At 35.1% G+C, this 17,552-nt stretch overlaps 2 protein-coding genes across 2 annotated transcripts; both read left to right on the top strand.

Moving 5' to 3' along the window:
* The first annotated feature begins 1,387 nt into the window (after positions 1-1,387).
* On the top strand, positions 1,388-10,067 carry LOC149942930 (sodium-dependent multivitamin transporter-like). The gene is made up of 6 exons (XM_090179546.1): positions 1,388-1,450; positions 4,397-4,741; positions 6,413-6,478; positions 9,645-9,764; positions 9,860-10,011; positions 10,055-10,067. Exons 1-6 carry the CDS (start codon positions 1,388-1,390, stop codon positions 10,065-10,067), a joined length of 759 nt encoding a protein of 252 aa, XP_090035672.1.
* Positions 10,068-12,275: 2,208 nt separating this feature from the next.
* On the top strand, positions 12,276-15,007 carry LOC149942929 (uncharacterized). The gene is made up of 5 exons (XM_090179544.1): positions 12,276-12,309; positions 12,372-12,568; positions 12,768-12,868; positions 13,217-13,292; positions 14,866-15,007. Exons 2-5 carry the CDS (start codon positions 12,372-12,374, stop codon positions 15,005-15,007), a joined length of 516 nt encoding a protein of 171 aa, XP_090035670.1. The 5' UTR covers positions 12,276-12,309.
* Positions 15,008-17,552: the final 2,545 nt, after the last annotated feature.

Raw genomic sequence — 17,552 nt, 5'->3', positions numbered from 1 at the left:
TGGTGGTTACGTAGGTGTTCGACGATTGTATCGTTCGGCTCGAGAAAAGAGTATTGAAGTTTCACTGAAAGACGTTCAGGAATTTTTAAAGAACCAAGATACGTTTACATTACACAAAAGTGCTATGGGAAAAGACGGAGAAACTGTGGATTGTTAATTCGTTCGTCTTCATTATCTACCCGTCGCTTCCCCGGAAATACAAACTATCGAAATAAACATAATGGGTGATTTGGGGAACCCCGTGAAGTTCGAAAGGCGCCCGTGACTCTACATTTTTGATCATGGAGGGCCTGGCTCTCCCTATAATACCACGTGTGGGAACTAGTACCGCTCATTTTAGTGTAAATTGACGAACGACAAACATCATGAGACATTCGCAGTATAATAACGAGAGCTACTATTTAAACCAAGCGGGTAATGGATCAATTCCCATGTATCGTTGTGTGGGTGTACAGAGAGGGTATGGATTAGCCGGTTATATACTCGCTACGGTATTTTGCCTAATGAGAACTGCACAATTGGACCATTACCGTACGGACGTTACAAATAAAAAAAATAAACCTTATTATTAGCCGCGGAAGTGTTAAAGCGAATGATCTGGACTTAAAAAGAGAGAGCTAAAGCCAAAAAGAAGAAAACATCGTGCCCTTCTTACTCCGATATATTTTCATAGAAAAATTAGAAGGGTGTGTCCATTCCGAATTGGACCTTTTTCATGTGCCATTATCGCCGACGGGAATTATAAGTTCCAATTCGCAGAATAAAATTCGATTTCAAGCATAATTAACAATTCAGCATTAACCTTTTACATAAGTGAAAATTCAGAAACGTACGTAGTCTGGTCGCAGACTCTCCTTCAAGTTCAGGTGGATGTGAAAAAGGGAAATGGATCTTACCGTAAACGCTAATGATGGCACCGGCCGATAATGTCGCGCCCATCAATTTATTTTTACATAGTCTTTTCATTTATTTTGAAACGAAAAATCCGTTACTCCCTCCGCCTAAAATTACACATTTAAAAGTATGTTTCAAACTACGTTAACGTTCTGCGACTCGGTCAAAATGAGTTACCTTACTAGCTCCTTGTTCCATCGTGATACGGCTAGCAACAAAGCTTTCTGAAAAGAGCCGAATTTGCTCAGAAGGAGGCTAACGATATGATCGTCGTCCTTCATTTAGATATTTGCCAACAACCTCGCTATTTTCTAAACTTGGTCGATTTAAAATTTGTTTTTGGAAAACCGAATACTGACTTTTGTTTACACTCCGATGTGAAATGCAAATTAGAGATCAAATCAACCTCCTTGTATCTGAGAAAAGTTAAATTTATTCCCGAAATCCAGTTATTCCACGCGAAAGTATTGCAAGTGGCTAGGGCTAAGGAAACATGAGTGTGGTGCAGGATCACTTGTTTACAGGAGAAATTCCGAATAAGGTTGTAATTGGCATGGTTAGTCAAACCGCGTTTCTAGGCGACCTAAAATTATCCCCATATAATTTCCAGTTCTTTAAAATTGAATCACATTGGTTTGTTGGTGGACGGGAGTAGTGTACCTCATAAACCACTTATTCCTAACTTCGCGGAACATAGCTACATTCAAGCGTATGCAAATTTATTTCTTTAAACGGGTCAGTGGAACATTGACGAAGGAAACCAAATAAGTCGCGAAGATTACGTCGGGGAAAATGTCTTTTCGTCTACGATTTGACGGCTGATTAAATGAACAATGGGTCCGCTTTACATCTAGTTAAAAAATGATATTTAAGACTCGAAATAAAATTGGCTTCCACGTTACCCGAAACCATTGCCGTAATTGTGTACGCGGAATTCCAGAAATTGATTGAAATTGATAAAAACCGAACTGTATACTTGAACTAAAATGGACACAATGCAACTAACGGGAATTATAAAAAAAATATCAGTACACTAAAGACTTATTTCAAGGAGCTTTCGCCGCAAATCAGTTGCCAAATTACGTGACGACTTTCCCATCTCTTTATATAGGGCTACTTAAAAGATTTTTGGTGAACATTGGATTGTACTATATTTTTCAACTCATCATAACACTGAACATTTCGACTCATTTGGAAACAAACCAGATTAGTTTCGTACTACTGACTTTGTAGAAATAAATAGTAAAATATAGTAGCTTTCAATTCATTACAACTACAGGGAAATCGTAGTATTACGTGTGGAGGATTTCTTCCATTGCAAAACTGATTTTTCACAGGATGAATGACAAGGTGATTAGGATAGTTGTTAATGCACTAGGTTGTTGAGAAAGTGCCCTGATTATGTTCATGGACAGGGTGATTGAAATATTGTTCATAATTAATGGACATGGTGATTAATAAAGCGGGGGCAAGGGTTTTGAGTGCGCTTATTCATTTAATATACAGTGTGATTGAAATATTGTTTATAATCAATGGACTGGGTGATTAATAAAGCGTGGTCATGGGTTTTTCTTCGAGTTAAAATTATTCTTTGATTGTTAATCCTTAGTTGGTTAGTTATGTTAAACGACCGGGTGATTGATATAATGGTTTTAATTTACAGCGTGCTTGAGAAAACCGTTATTTTAGACAACATTCCTCTTGGTTTATTATAGTATGTTTATTAAGTAAATGTACAAGATGATTAGAAATTGGTTCATATTTAAATCTAATATTAAAAAAATATGTTATCAGTGGTGTAGTCCTAAAAAAACAAGAACACACACCCTTTATTCGAGAAAAATGATTGACGAAATAGAAGCAAGGCACGCACTGGCAAGTTGAAAAAAGAGGCAGGGCGCGCCATGGCAAATAGAAAAACCAAGGCGGGGCGGCGCTCTGCCTTTAAAAAAGCACCGGGGCGACGCCCTTAACCGCCCTGGCCCGACTATACCACTGTACGTAATACATCGGAGGGATTCTGTGTACGCAAATGTCCGTGAATCTCAATTACCTGCTATGCCCATTTCTATCTAACCATGTAAATACATGATTTTACGTGTAACCAGATCAGTTTCGTAAAGGACATGGCAATTACTCCAAAAACTAATCGGAATTTTCGAAATTCCTTTTCTGTCAATCCATTCTGAGTGTCCTTCATTTCCAAAACTTTGCTACGTCTTACATAATTTAAATTCCGCCTGTTTCTTCAAACGCATTTCCACTAAATTTACTAAACTAATATAAATATATATTACTTCATCTAGCTACTACTGGATTATGACTATTATTTTAATTATACAGCGTGATAGAAATTCCGGAATGTCAAATTTTTATCTTCAAATTAACTCTCCTATAATTCCAAGCATTAGACTACCTTTTGCTTTATCAAAGTACAATTAGCAGAATGTTTAGTAAAGTGAAACCCACAGTAATTTAGTATTCTTTATGAATGGTTTCATATTGGTTAGTTAAATTAAAAATTTTACAATCTGAATTACTCGGAAAATGTGGTTTCTATTGATAAACTCTATTGGTAAAAAACATACCTTAAAGACAGAGTTTCTATTAATCATAATGTTATGGTCAAAGGTTTAGCCAGAAAAAAAATTCTAACGTATTCAATGTTAGTGACTGTTTGTTCGGTCTTCGCCATGATTTATCACACACGGCGGCCCAGTATCAATTTATATTATGGTCTTACGGATAAATAACAGATTTGGCGGTAAACGTCGAAATCTACGATAATATGATTAATATGTCAAACCTGCCACCTACTAAATATTTTTTTCGTGATGTATTTTTACCATACCTGCGCGGCTGGTAAATATCTGTATACCGGAGCCGGTTATCCCTACACCTCCCACTTTTTGTTCCATATTAATAATTCACCGGAAATGTATTTAAACAGCTTAGCAAGATAAGACAGAGCATTAAATGTTCTATGAAAATGGGCACTTTTTTCATATTGAAACTTAATTTTTGGGTGCGTCACTTTAATTCCCTTTCCACCCTACATTAAGAACTTGTAACATCATTTTGGTGGCTATGACCAAAGCAACGTTTTCAAGAAACCGGACTAATACACTAGGGAGTAATGGTGTTCGTTGACCTTAAAGCCCGGCGCTTCCAGTCGATATTCTGTAGTATTGTGTTATTAGAGATTCTTAGAACTATATTTAGGACGTGCTATTTTTGACCGCTATACAGGCTGTTCAATTGTTCACGTTCGCTAGTCACACACCGTGAAAGGGATGTTACAAGAAAAACGAATTCCTCTGAAGGCAGCTTATTATAAACTTCTGATAACACAATTTTTCATTTTTCTGCTCCTTTTGTCAGGGGTTTACTTAAGACTTAAGTAACTGGTCAATGGTTAATTGTAATAATAAGATATCAGCGTTAGAAAACACCTCGAGGCTTTATCAAAAATTTCGTAATGCTACGTATTGTTATTTTGCAGCTTCTAATGGCATGGAAATTAGGAATCATCGACTACTTCGTCATATTAATCACTCAAATTATTTGCGTCGTAGTTGGATTGCTTTCCTTATGGCGGAAAAAAAAACAAACTAAAAATGTTGAGACTTACGCGGTAGGCAATCGAAACCTTTCGTCGTTCGCTTCGGGACTGTCGTTAATGGCCACCGGAGTAAATGCTTTGGCCATGGTAGTTCATGTCTCCGAAATGGTCACCCATGGGTTGGTGTACGGCACCTGGAATATATTCATTACCATAGGACCAATATTTGCCGCCTACGCTATCATTCCGATATTCCATCGCTCTCAGTACATAAGCATCTATCAGGTAATAATTAATTTCCCTCTCATTATATTCTAATCATAAATAATAACAAGTTATAAAAAGGGAAAAATACAAGGACTGGATTTTTTCAAGTGTAATGTATTTTGTAATCTAAAGCAGCGTTCAGACTATGTGAAAATATTACGTTAGCATCGGTCGTGTCGTTTCGGTTATGTTGGTCGCGTCGGTTCGTTCATTTCACTGTTCAGACAGGAACCAACCTTGCACGGAGATTAACATAAAAAGTGATTGTTCATCCAATCAGAGCTCAGTAATAACGGTGGAAAAATTGAAATAATGTTTTATCCACCTCTGATTGGTTATAGTATTTCGATGGTTCTAAAGGTCGCCACTACCTAGAGTCAGCGCTGATGAGGCATAAGGCTATATGCCTGCTATGAACTTTTTGAGCGGAACCAAATGAAAAAATGTAAACGACACGCGCGAAAATTTAAAGTCTCTGTTTAGAAGTCTGAACGGTTTAAGAAATCGAAAGAACCGACACGACCGACGCAAACGTAATATTTTCATATAATCTGAACGCAGCTTCACTGTTCAGAAAGGAACCAACCTTGCACGGAGATTAACATAAAAGGGGATTGTTCATCCAATCAGAGCTCAGTAATAACGGTGGAAAAATTGAATTTTTTTTTATCCACCTCTGATTGGTTATAGTATTTCGATGGTTCTAAAGGTCGCCACAACCTAGAGTCAGCGCTGATGAGGCATAAGGCTAATTGTCTGCTATGAACTTTTTGAGCTTTCGGCAGTCCGCAACGAAATGAAAAAATGTAAACGACACGCGCGAAAATTTAAAGTCTCTGTTGAGAAGTCTGAACGGTGTAAGAAATCGAAAGAACCGACACGATCGACGCAAACGTCATATTTTCACCTAGTCTGAACGCTGCTTTAGAGTCACAGGAGTAAACTATTTTCCTTCGGTGCTAATATTTTAATAATTTTATATCAATGATATCTTGTGGTCTCTGTTCCTCTTGTTTGCTTATCAAAGTGGTTTTCATGCGGAACAAACAGTTTAGATGTCAATGTGAAAAGATTGTACACTCATTTAAAATGTACACTACAATTGTCTTACAATTACAAGAACAACTTATGTAATTGCCTTGTCATATTTACATAACACCAACAAGAACCGTTTTTTACTACCCGAATGATTATGTAAAGCAAGCTAACAGTGATACGGATCTGTATGATTGTTTTAAAACCTGTAGCAAGGCAGGAGGATGAATCACTCAAGTATTCAGATAGACAAATCGAACAGAAATAATGGAAATCGGCATAAAACAATAACTTGAAATCACTGAAATCGGCATAAAACAATAACTGGAAATCACTGAAATTGACAATAACTCAATAACTGGAAAACAATGAAATCGGCACGAAAACATAGATAAATCAATGGAAATCACAGTGAATTACAATTTAAATATTAGAAAATAAACATATCCTTACTACGAAATCAGATATTATTATGTGATTCACAAATTGAAAGGTCTCCTCATTCTTTCTATGTATTACAAGAGCCTTAACTAACAACATTTATTTGTTTTAGCAACTAAGAATTTATGTGCAGGGCAAATATTAATGAATTGTTATATTATATTACTTTATTTCTTCATGTTCTATAATTAAATATAATATTCTTCTAACCAGATACTCGAAAGAAAATTTGGGTCCGGTTTCCAAAGGTGGTACGGAGGATTTTTCATTGTGACTCAAGTATGTTACATGTATTCTCAGGTATAACAGGGAAATGGGTGGCTATTTAATATATTCAGTTGTAACATTGGCGTTTATAAGAGTACTTGTGTGTTTAATTTACTTGAATTGGCGAAGTGGTTTCAGTTTTTTTCCTTCATTGTACACGTTTATATCACATATTTCAGCCACTCTCTGCATAGCAGTGGCGCACCTAGAAAGTATTTAAAGCTAACCTGACATCTGGTGAAAGGTTTCAATTAAAAAATTAAAAACAAACTAATTGAATATAAATCTGAGGGTATGAAGATTCCCCGTTTAGCTTAAGCGTTCTACGTAATCAGATAACACTAAATATTAAAACCAAAATGCTTTTATAAAAGCAGTTTAAAGGCGGAGGATGCTAAGTTGGGACCTATAAAGGATCAGATATTAATAATATTTTAGATTTAGAGATTTTTTATGTGTTAAATAACAGCATTTATTTTCGATATGTTGGCTGTTATTTTTGTTGAGACTAATAACTAAAATTAATCTATTCTTAACAAAAAAATCTAATTTCCTTCAGTTTATGGAGTTTTTAGATCTAAATTTTGGGAATAAAAGTCAATTTTGGAAGGCAACAAATGTTTCGCAATTTTTTTTTTACAAAAAATACAAAAGTCTCAACAAATGCAAACAGTTCACGAGCTTTCATATAAAGAAAAAGTAACCGTTTAAAATAATAGATCATAGTGAATTTTCATCCATAAGTTTACTTTATAAATTATGTAAAAGAACTACATTTAAATTTAGGCATGTATGGAAGTTACATGAAGTTACAAAGCTAATTATAAACGTCTAGCACCTTTAAGTTTTTTGTATATCGTTTCTGTTTCATATTTTTTTATGATATTTCATTTACAAATTAATTGGTCTTTTTAAGGAATAGTTTTTTAAATTATAAGTTTTACTAGCAATCTGTAGCTTCAATCCAAATTATATGCCCACATTAAAAAATTAACTTTAATTAATTTTGTTGAACTATACTTAAAGGGATTACACTTTTTTGACTCTCTTTAACATCTCTGTTAAAGACTTTAAACAAAAACACAGATACGATACTTTATCTGTACGTAGTAGATTATTATTAGCCCATAATCAAACTATAGAACAGCAGTATCACTTTTAAATGTGTAGTTGGGGATTTGTTTTCGGTTTTGAATATTTCAAAAGTTCCGCCAGAAACAAAGTTTTGGTTTTAGTTTCGTAGTGTTTTGTTCAGAAAATATCGTGTTTTTAAAAAAAAATGCTAGTTTAAACCAGCAAACTCTGTATAGTGGGTAGTTTGCAAGAGATTTTGGAATCTTTGATTGCAGTGAAAAGGAAGTGGCCTTTTGAAAAATTATTAGCCACAACACGGTCACTGAGTTAAAAAAAATTAAAAAAATAATAAGCTAGGCTAATATCCAAGGCACCATCTTAGGCCTAAGTCATCAAGCGACTTTTGAAGCCATTAATTCCGATGGCCGGGTTACAATGCGTAGGAGGGTGGTGGCAAGCCCTTCATGCGACGCGAGCCAACAGCTCCCTACACTAACTATTACCGAAAATTAAACCTAGATACATCTAAATAGTAGTCAAAATGCAGGTCTCACTTAACAGTTGAGATTTTATCTCTCTACAAAAATCAGCATTACATTCTGCTCCATGAAGCGCCAATCTCAAACTTACAAAATTAACCCTATAATCTCTATTTTTAGATTAATTTTAACCAATGAACCTCCATTAAGCTGTGTCATAAAACAAGAAATAATTATTTTTCTAGAAATTTTTAAATGTGTAGAGTCAGCGAACCTAGAATATATGAATAAATAGAATTTTATGGGTTAATTGTTTCTATGAAAGCAGAGGCTTAAAGGTTTAAGATAGATTACAATTAAATTAATAACGGTGATGATAATTTTGATCTAAATTTATTTAGTTAGGTATAAGTTAAGAAATTTCAACAAAAATTACCCATAACAAAAGGTTTATTCCTTCTAAGTGCGAAAGACAAGGTACACTCGTTAAAGTGGAATCAGACAATATTTAATTTTTGCATTTGCGGCTAAGCTGGTAACGAGCTGCGCAGGGGCGACTTTAAAGCCTTCCATGTCAAAAATGTTGCAATATGACAATAGATAGTCAAAACCTTTTATATATACTGTTCACTAACCTTCGTTAAGTAAATGTAATTCTATTACGTTTCCCGTTGAAGTCGACAGTAGTAGTTTAGGTGGCTATTTTCCGTAGTACTGAATCTTGAGCATGAAAAATGTAGTTTTGTTAATTTTCCGGAAAAATAAAATACGGAAAAATTTCCAAAACATTTTCCGGAAAAGTTTCCGCAAATGGGAAAAATAAAAATTTAAACATTAATTACTTTTTAAGGGTTTTTAATGTTTTTCACTTTTTATCAATATAAAATGTCTAATATCTGTAAACATACTACAAAACATTAATAATGTTACATTTTTAATCAGATTAAATTAGTCTAGAGGTTTAGTTTTACTTTTAGATTCGAAAGATTAGGTGAAAATGCCGCTTTATTTAAATTTGCAAACAAGATATTAGACTAATCATGGAATAAATTTTTCGGAAAAATACGGAAAATTTTGCGTAAAAAAGGCCTTGGTCATTTTCCAAGCGGGAAAAGTTTTTCCCTGCCTTTGGATTAACTAATTTTTCCCTAGAAAAGTGAGCTGAGGCCTTAAATAACTCTGGCCTTTTAATCGCCTCCTACTATCCTACAAGGATCCTATTAAATTTACAGTGCGTTTTGTATCTGATATAAAAATTATAAACATATAGTGGTATTGGAATATAAAAACGTTTGGATTAATATTATTTTTTATTCACATTTTATCCACGATTTTCTTAAGGCTTCATAGTTAGTTCAATGAATTTTGGCGAACGACTGGAATCATCGGAAAGACCACTCTATCTTTAAAAATAATAATAATCAGCTAGGCTAATACCCAAGGCACCACCTTAGGCCCAAGTCATCTAGCGACTTTTAATGCCTTTAAACAGGTGGCCGGGTTATAATGCGTAGGAGGGTGGTGGCAAGCCCTTCATGCAACGCGAGCCAACAGCTCCCTACACTAACTATTACCGCTAACCTCGACAAGTTTATTTTATCACTTATCAATATAAATGTTTTCAGATAATAATGATAGCAATGGTCCTCTACATCCCGGGTATTGTTCTCAGTGCCGTTTCTGACCTCCCAAGTTGGATAACGACTCTAGTTTTTGGACTTCTGTGCGTGGCGTATAGCGCGGTGGTAAGAATAAATTAGTGCTTTAATGTCAGAACTTTTTATTTTGCTTACATTTGCTAAAATGATTAAAATGAAGAATAATGTTTATATTTTTTAAGGGGGGAATTAGAGTCGTAATCTGGACGGATGTCCTTCAATCATTCTTTATGATAGCTTCCATGTTGGCTATCACAGTGGTTGGTATAGTTGAAGTTGGAGGAATTCAACAGACTTACCACCTCATCCAAAATTCTAATTTCGTCCAATTTAGGTAAGTTTCTAATATTTTAAGTTTAATTCTTATTGCTATATAGCAGTGATTTCTGACAAAAGCCCTATTTTTCGTTTTTTTTTCTCGAAAGAAGCCACTTTACTTGGACGGTTTTGGATAGCTAACATTCCTTTTTGAATTGTTAACATTTATCTCGCGAATTCATTGAATTACGTGGGTGTCGTTGCCATTTAAGTCTACAGAGGAAAACACAGACTTCGTCATCTTATTAAATAAAATGTTAATAAACAGATCATGGACATTAAAACTAGTTGCGTAGCCAGGATTTTGATTTGGGGGATTAGTTATAAAAAGATTAGTACATACAAGCATACGTTTAGTCGGTACGTGCCCCCTATGGCTAGGCCATTGACTAAAACAGGATAATGTCGAGATTTACAACACTATTTTAGTCGATGCCAGCCAATGATATTCAACCTTTACAGAACTTAAAAACCATACACCTTCTATTTACCACTATTAGACATGTATTATAAAAATATTTTTAACTTCATATTAAAGCCGGCTACACACATGAGACGCGAAATTAAAAAAAAAACTCCTAGTTTCACACAGGCTTCGACTGCTCGTGGTTTTTAAAAAGACGCATGCGTGTGCCGTCGAACATCCTTGGCGAGCTTTATTGCAGCCGTCTTAAGTCCAAACTGATTGTAAATAGAGATGTAGCACCTTTTTAAATGCAGTTTTACGTATATCGAACGAATAATGTTTGGGCCTGTGGTAAAAAGTGCGCTATTTTCGCCATTGACGTAGATCAGTTGTTGCCAAACACGGTACTTGTCCCTTCCTTTAAATGTGTGTACACCGCCCTATAATACTAGTAATAATTCTAAGTTTAAGTTCATTAGTTCATGAAAAATGAAATATTTTTCTAAGCTCGGGTTTTGCTTTTATTTTAAGGTATATTAAAAAATCCCCATATTCCCTTTAACGATAAGACCGAAAATTGAACGAGTTAACCAGGAACAAACTATATGCGGAACGCAAAATTATTCCTACGCTTTTGATGTTCAATTTTTCTCCTTTTTAGTTTTCTTGGAGAATTTCACGATAAATATTCCTTTCTGTCCATGATGGCAAGTGGAATAATTTGCGCATGTATCATGTTTGGGTCAACCCAACATATTTTGCAAAGGAGTTTAAGTGTTCCGAGCCTCGGAGAAGCTAAAAAGTAAATAAAACATTAAAAAAAATTATGAAATTCACAGCAAAATTTATGATAAATTCCTTTGTCAAAATTTCATTTGCTATTGATATTGCACCGATTAATTCATAACCTTTTACTTTTGTGAATTTTTAATTATTTAAATGTTCCTCAACCTTATAAGTTGCTAGGTTTGTAATTATTTCGAAATATCGAGAGCCATGCAATTGTAAATAATTAAACTGCCGCATTAGAACAATTTATCCTTATTATGGAACACGGCTTTAATTATATTATTTTTCCGATTTAGAGCCTCATGGATTGCTTTCATATTTTTAAATTTATTTACCTTGGGGTTATTGACTTCTGCCATTGCAATATTTGCTTATTTCAAACAAATAAAGCAAAACAAGGGCAGAACCAATGTTGTCAACAATCAGGTCTGTATTAAAAACTTATCCGTACTAAAAGTAAATAAAAATTCTTAACATGAATCACATTCAATTACTAAAATTCGGTTTTTCGATGAGCCTCCTTGTTATATACTCTTTATAAAAGATTACACCATGTCACCACAAATCATTACGGGGACTGGCTTTTAATATGTAACATACAGCCGCTCTGGTGTGTAATTCTTTCATTTTGTTTCGTGAAGTACGTGGTAGCCTTCATCATTCAGGTCGTGACGAAGCACCAGGGTCTGGCTGGTCTCGTTCTTTCGGGGGTACTTTGCGGATCCTTGTCAACTGTTTCGTCGGCCATTAATTCGTGTGCCGTTATCACTGTCAACGATTACTTTCTGCCATTCACCAACTTGGAAATCTACCAAAAATATTCTTTAGTTTTGTGCCAATTAGCAAGTAAGTAACATAAAGAAAAGTTAAATATTTTAGATTTTAGATTTTTAAGGCTTTTAAACAAACTTAATTGTTGATTTGACAAAACCCTATGGTAAAACAATAGGCAAAATTGCTTTCAGCTGTCGTTTTCAGATTGCTTGTAATTGGATTATCTTTATGCTTGCCTCTGTTTGGTGGAATCATTTCCATTTTTCAAATAACCATGGGAGTGTTCTTTGGACCTTTCGGGGCATGTTTTTTCTCGTAATTTTTAATCGTCGTTTGAGCTTAAAGGTACTCAGTAACACCACTGAATCGAACCAAACAGTTTTGGTCATGAAAATTTTACTTGGCAGATGGTATTGCTCTCCTGCGTATTGGCCATGGCATTTGTTTCTTGGCTCGCTGCGGGGTCATCAAGTTCAAATATGAATAAATTCTATTACACACTAGATGAAAAGTCCAATTTAACCTGTGTTCTAGGTGAAGTCAGTGCGAACGCCTTCCGAATGAGCAATCATAGTCTGATTGACCAGGATCTACACGATGAATAGTAAGTTATGTTCTTTTTCATTTTTACTTTTTGAGTTATTTGATTGACATAATAATTTAGGTTTAGTTAAATTCCCATTGTTACTCTTTAGATCTCGGTCAAAGGCAAAGTTATCAACTTTCGGCAGCGTTTAAAATCATTGCTTGTTGTGAATTTGTATTTAAGTAGTAAATATTAACCAAAATATGTTCAATTACAGTTACCAAGTGTTCTTCTTGTATCGCATTCCGCACCCATGGTACCTGGTTTTGGGATTTGGAATAACTTTCCTCTTCTCAGTCCTCTTTTCGCTACGTTTGAGTAAGTGAATATTGCTGTTTTTATTTTATTCATTTTGCTGTCATGTTAATCATTGAAACTGCCTTATTGAATCAAAAAATATTTAAATTTCTCAATATAAATGATTAACGACTTAATATAGCCTTAGGAGTGTAATCAAAATTTGTATTCAAATATTTTTATAATTTGTTGAAATTTAAGGACTTTCTTTATCGAATGGTTTAGGGTGTCATTGTCATTATTCTAGGAATGATTAACACGTAAATGAATGAAATGCTGAAAGAGCGGTTCTAATTTTCTTTAACTGGAAATTACGCGATTGCGATAGTCCTTAAACTTCTGTAATTTACAATTTTTTTTCTAATTCAGGGAACCTCCCAAAAACCCCTGTCGACATTCTTAGCCCTTGGATACTGACTCAGGAAGAAAAAAGAAATTTTATCAGGTAATTATGTTCAATGTTTGTCAATATGTGGGTTAATTCTATCGAAAGTATTTATTACTTAATAATTTAACGGAAGTAATTTTAGGATTGTCTTAAACAGAAAGATGCCTAAATGTCAGCACGAAAAACATATTAATAATTATTTGAATTTTGCAAGTTTAAAAAAACGCTATAAATTTATATTTTATATTTAACTTTAATATTGTAATCAATCCTCAATTTGTTAATGTTTTTTTCAGTAGCAACTAATTTGTTTGTTTTATCCGAAATGGTCTTTCGGTTAGTTCAGTAATCAATCTTTTACGCTATCGGGCTACTCGCCAAATCAAGGGGCGTACCGAAGGGGTCGGATTTGGGGGGTGGAGGGGGGGGGTGAAACATTGATTTCATAACTCTATCCCAGATTTTCCAAGTCTTGCTTTCTGAACTCAAGGGGGATGGAGGCGGGGTTGCTTCCGTAAGGTTTACCGGTTGAAATTTAGAGAGAGGTGCTGGCGAAGGCTCTCAGTTACAACTGTACGGTAGGACACACTTTCATCTTTACAACTAGACCTGAATTTGCCCCTGGCCAAATCCACAGATACCACAAAACTAAATTTAACCATAACAAAGATGTTCAAAAATAACATTGCATAGGAAATTAATCAAATTATGATCGCTGGTAAATTTCATTAAAGTTTTGTGTAGTATACAAAAATTGTACAATTTTTATTAATAATGACATCTATATACGGCCTCCAATGGTCGTCGATCTGGCACCCATCTTTAAGAAATCTGCTCGTGGTACAATCTTTGAGCTTCTAGTTTTTTTTTTGAGCCCGTCAGTACAATATGCGCATATCCGAGTGTTTATTATTGTGTGATTTTAGCCACAGCGCTGATTAGAAATTTTTTAATCAATTTAGGAGATTGTCGGCATTTGTATCTTTAGTTTTGAAAATTATACAATTCTTGACTAAATGTTTCATTTTATTTTTATTGGGAACAGTATCAATACTTTAAATATAAAATATATAACTTTTGCTACTTGTTATAAATTTTATCGTTTAACTGATCAATTTATGAAAACCATTTGGTTCAGAGAAATATAGATTTCCTCAGTTGCAAGGCTGTTTACTTCATCATTAGACATTCCTTACAGCTTGAGACTCATAGAACACACCCTTAAACTTTTGATATACGTTTCCGCAACACCCTGTGCATTATAAACTTCATTTTTCTAGGTTTCTAGTCATTTTCGTTCGCGCTCATAGAGTTCTCTAAGGTTACTATTAGCATAATAGGAAAACGCCACATGACTGAGTGTAAGGATTGCTGAAATATCGCGATTTTTTTTAATTCCTTTACGTCAAGTAGACGATAATTTTCTGTTGGAACAGTTCTACTACACGCAATTAATATTATTAACATTAAAGTCGTAAAAATCTATCTCCCGACTTCGTACGTTTTTAGTGCACTTGCCCTATTTACAATTATAAGCGTTATAAAGAATAGGAACCAAAATTCACAAAGATTTCAAACTCGGTTAAGCAATATTTTCAAATCACGTCTCTTAATCAATTACTCATTTCAGAGTGAAAGATGACGTAGAATCGCACTTGGAATTACAAGAGCTAAATAAGAAAAAATACAGTATGCTACAGGAATTGAATAAGGAAAGTATCAGGAAAGGTTGCTGTCCAGATTCTTCAAGAAATAAATGTTTTATTCCATGAAAATGTATTTTCAGTTACTTTTCCTTTTTTTCCTTTTTTTAATTTGGTGGCGAAATTCGAAGAGCAACGCCTAGTACTGGTAGGTTTCCGTTGATTCGTTGTCAATGACCTAGGTTCATTTTAGAAAATTAGAACAATCATGATTTCACCATACCTCATTTAGTTTCATCACTCCATATAATAATTGATACTCTAATTCGTTATAAAATACGTAAACGAATACTTTAATTTGGGATCCCAAACACGAATGATGTTACGCTTGCTTATAAAGCTATTGTATAATGCGTCTAACTTGCGCAGCACATTTGGATATTGTGAGTGTTTTTACCGCACGAATCAAATGCCAATACAACGCGTTTAAAAATCATTTAACGCAATCTTATACAATATAAAAAATATGCATATTTTGTATTTTAATAGCAGTTGCCTAATTTATATGACATTAATTTTATGTAATGTCCATTACGTCAGGGTCGTAGCTAGGGCTGGGCGGGCGGGGCGGCCACCCCGGGCGCCGTGCCCGCGATAGGGTATATTGGCGCCAAAATTGGTCCATATTATTATATTAGGGGGCGCCAAAATTGCAGCTCGCCCCTGGCGCCATTTTCTCTAGCTACGGACTTGCATTACGTAAATGACGCCATTACACATATAAAAAATCATTTTTATATAAAAGAGAAGAATTCAACGTTTAAAAATTCCACAAATGTTCCGTTATTCTGAGAAATGACAATTTCTCCCGTTCTTTTTCTTGGTGCAGTTTATGGTGTTTAATTTCGCTGAACACATGGATCAAATAAGTTTCGAACTCGTTGTTGAACAATGTTACGAGTTTTATGTAGGTCAGCTGGATGTGTTTCCTAAATAGCAGCCATCTCTCGCATTCATAGCGACTTCCAGCAATTTCATTTCTACCACGCAATGTTCTTTCGTAGTACCAGGAGACATGACTAGGAGTTCACAGCCGGGCACTTTTCCCAACGCGCGCTGTTAACGAAAAACGTGTCTTTCCCTTCTCTAACTTTTACCCCCCCCAAACCGCGGTATCTCCAGTCTCGGAGACGGACCCGAGATGAAATATTTTAGTGGCGTTCTCTAGCGAGTATTGTGGGAACTACCGCCGAAGAAAAAACCAGTTATGACTGGGTTGTAGAACCGCCACTGACTAACGAGAGCTTCCACCGGGTCTCCCAGAGGGCGCAATGTTGATAGTAAAGTATCTCACGCGACGGCTGAGAAAAAAGGGAACGGCAGAGAGAAAATTCGAGGGGTGGGTAGAAAGCGGGGGTTATTGGGAAAAACGGGTTTTTGTGTTCACGACGCCGTGGTCCATTCACCGCGGCAACCGCTGTCAACTCCTAGTCATGTCTCCTGGTGGTACTGATGGTCATTTTCTTGGACCTTCAATTTGAACAACGCCTTTCTCAGAATGTCTGTTTAGGTTTCGTCTCGTTTTTATACACGCTTCCGTTTGTGAATGTTTCTGGCGTTTTAAACCTCGAATGGATTCTTGGTACATCTCACGTTCCAAATTAAGGATTCGATTTCTGCTTTCAATCGCGGTACACACTGAGGGTGGTGACCTTCGTTAGGAACCGATAGTATCGTCTCAATTATTCCACCGTGCTTTACTCGCACGTGAGCTAATTTAATTTATTTCAAAACACGGTAGAACAAAACTTTAAAGGCCTAAACGTAGCAACGGTTCTCAAATTTCAATGGTCAAAAATCATCTTGCAACCCAAAATAATTTTTCAGGCCAAAGAACTTAGTATAAAAATAGTTACCTTAACCTAAACTTATTTAAAATAGTCGCAGCAACTTGTCGTATGTTGCAGAAATGTTTGCTTTTCCGAAACTATAATAGGTCTTTAGCTGTTCTTTTCTGAATGAAGAATGAAGAGAGGAGTCCTCACAAAATCCATATTTTGAGTCTTGGAACCCTCTTCAATTCCGACAAAATATTCGCCCCAAAGTACATTTTTGGTACACTGCTCAAGGGCTAGGATTTACTAAACATTTTTCTCTGAATATTTTGTAGAATATTAGTTATAAAGTGCTGAAATTTTAACAAAACTTGATGCGCAACACACCGGAAATTAAGAAATTTAAAAATAACAGTTGCTACGTGGTTAGAAATGTTGCAGCTCTAATAAATTATGAAAAACTATAACAACAATGGCTTTAACTATCGCAAATGATAGCGAAAAAGTGACTTGAAACATAAATTTCAAATATTTTTTATAAAAGAAATAAGGGTCTAAATTGGAAATGGGCTCGGAACAGATTTTAGGCGTTTTGAAATTTTTAATGCTTAGGCTTAGTTTCTCTTTTTGGTGAGTTTTTCACTCGAAGGTCTATTTGGTTCGAGTTTCGCGTCTTTTTGTTTGCTCGAAGACCTATCGGTACGCGCTATTTGTAAGTATTTAAATTTCTTCAAATTTGTTTAGGGTTTCGCTTTTTTAGCCCTTTTCCTAATGGACTAATCTATGTATTCGCTAATTTTATCATCCTTTGCAATGCATTCCATAGGTGGTTCTTTTTA

This window comes from Leiobunum rupestre, chromosome 6 (assembly GCF_980474605.1).
Source record: "Leiobunum rupestre chromosome 6, qqLeiRupe1.1.hap1, whole genome shotgun sequence".
NCBI lineage: Eukaryota > Metazoa > Arthropoda > Arachnida > Opiliones > Sclerosomatidae > Leiobunum > Leiobunum rupestre.
This window is presented reverse-complemented; position numbering and strand designations above follow the sequence as displayed.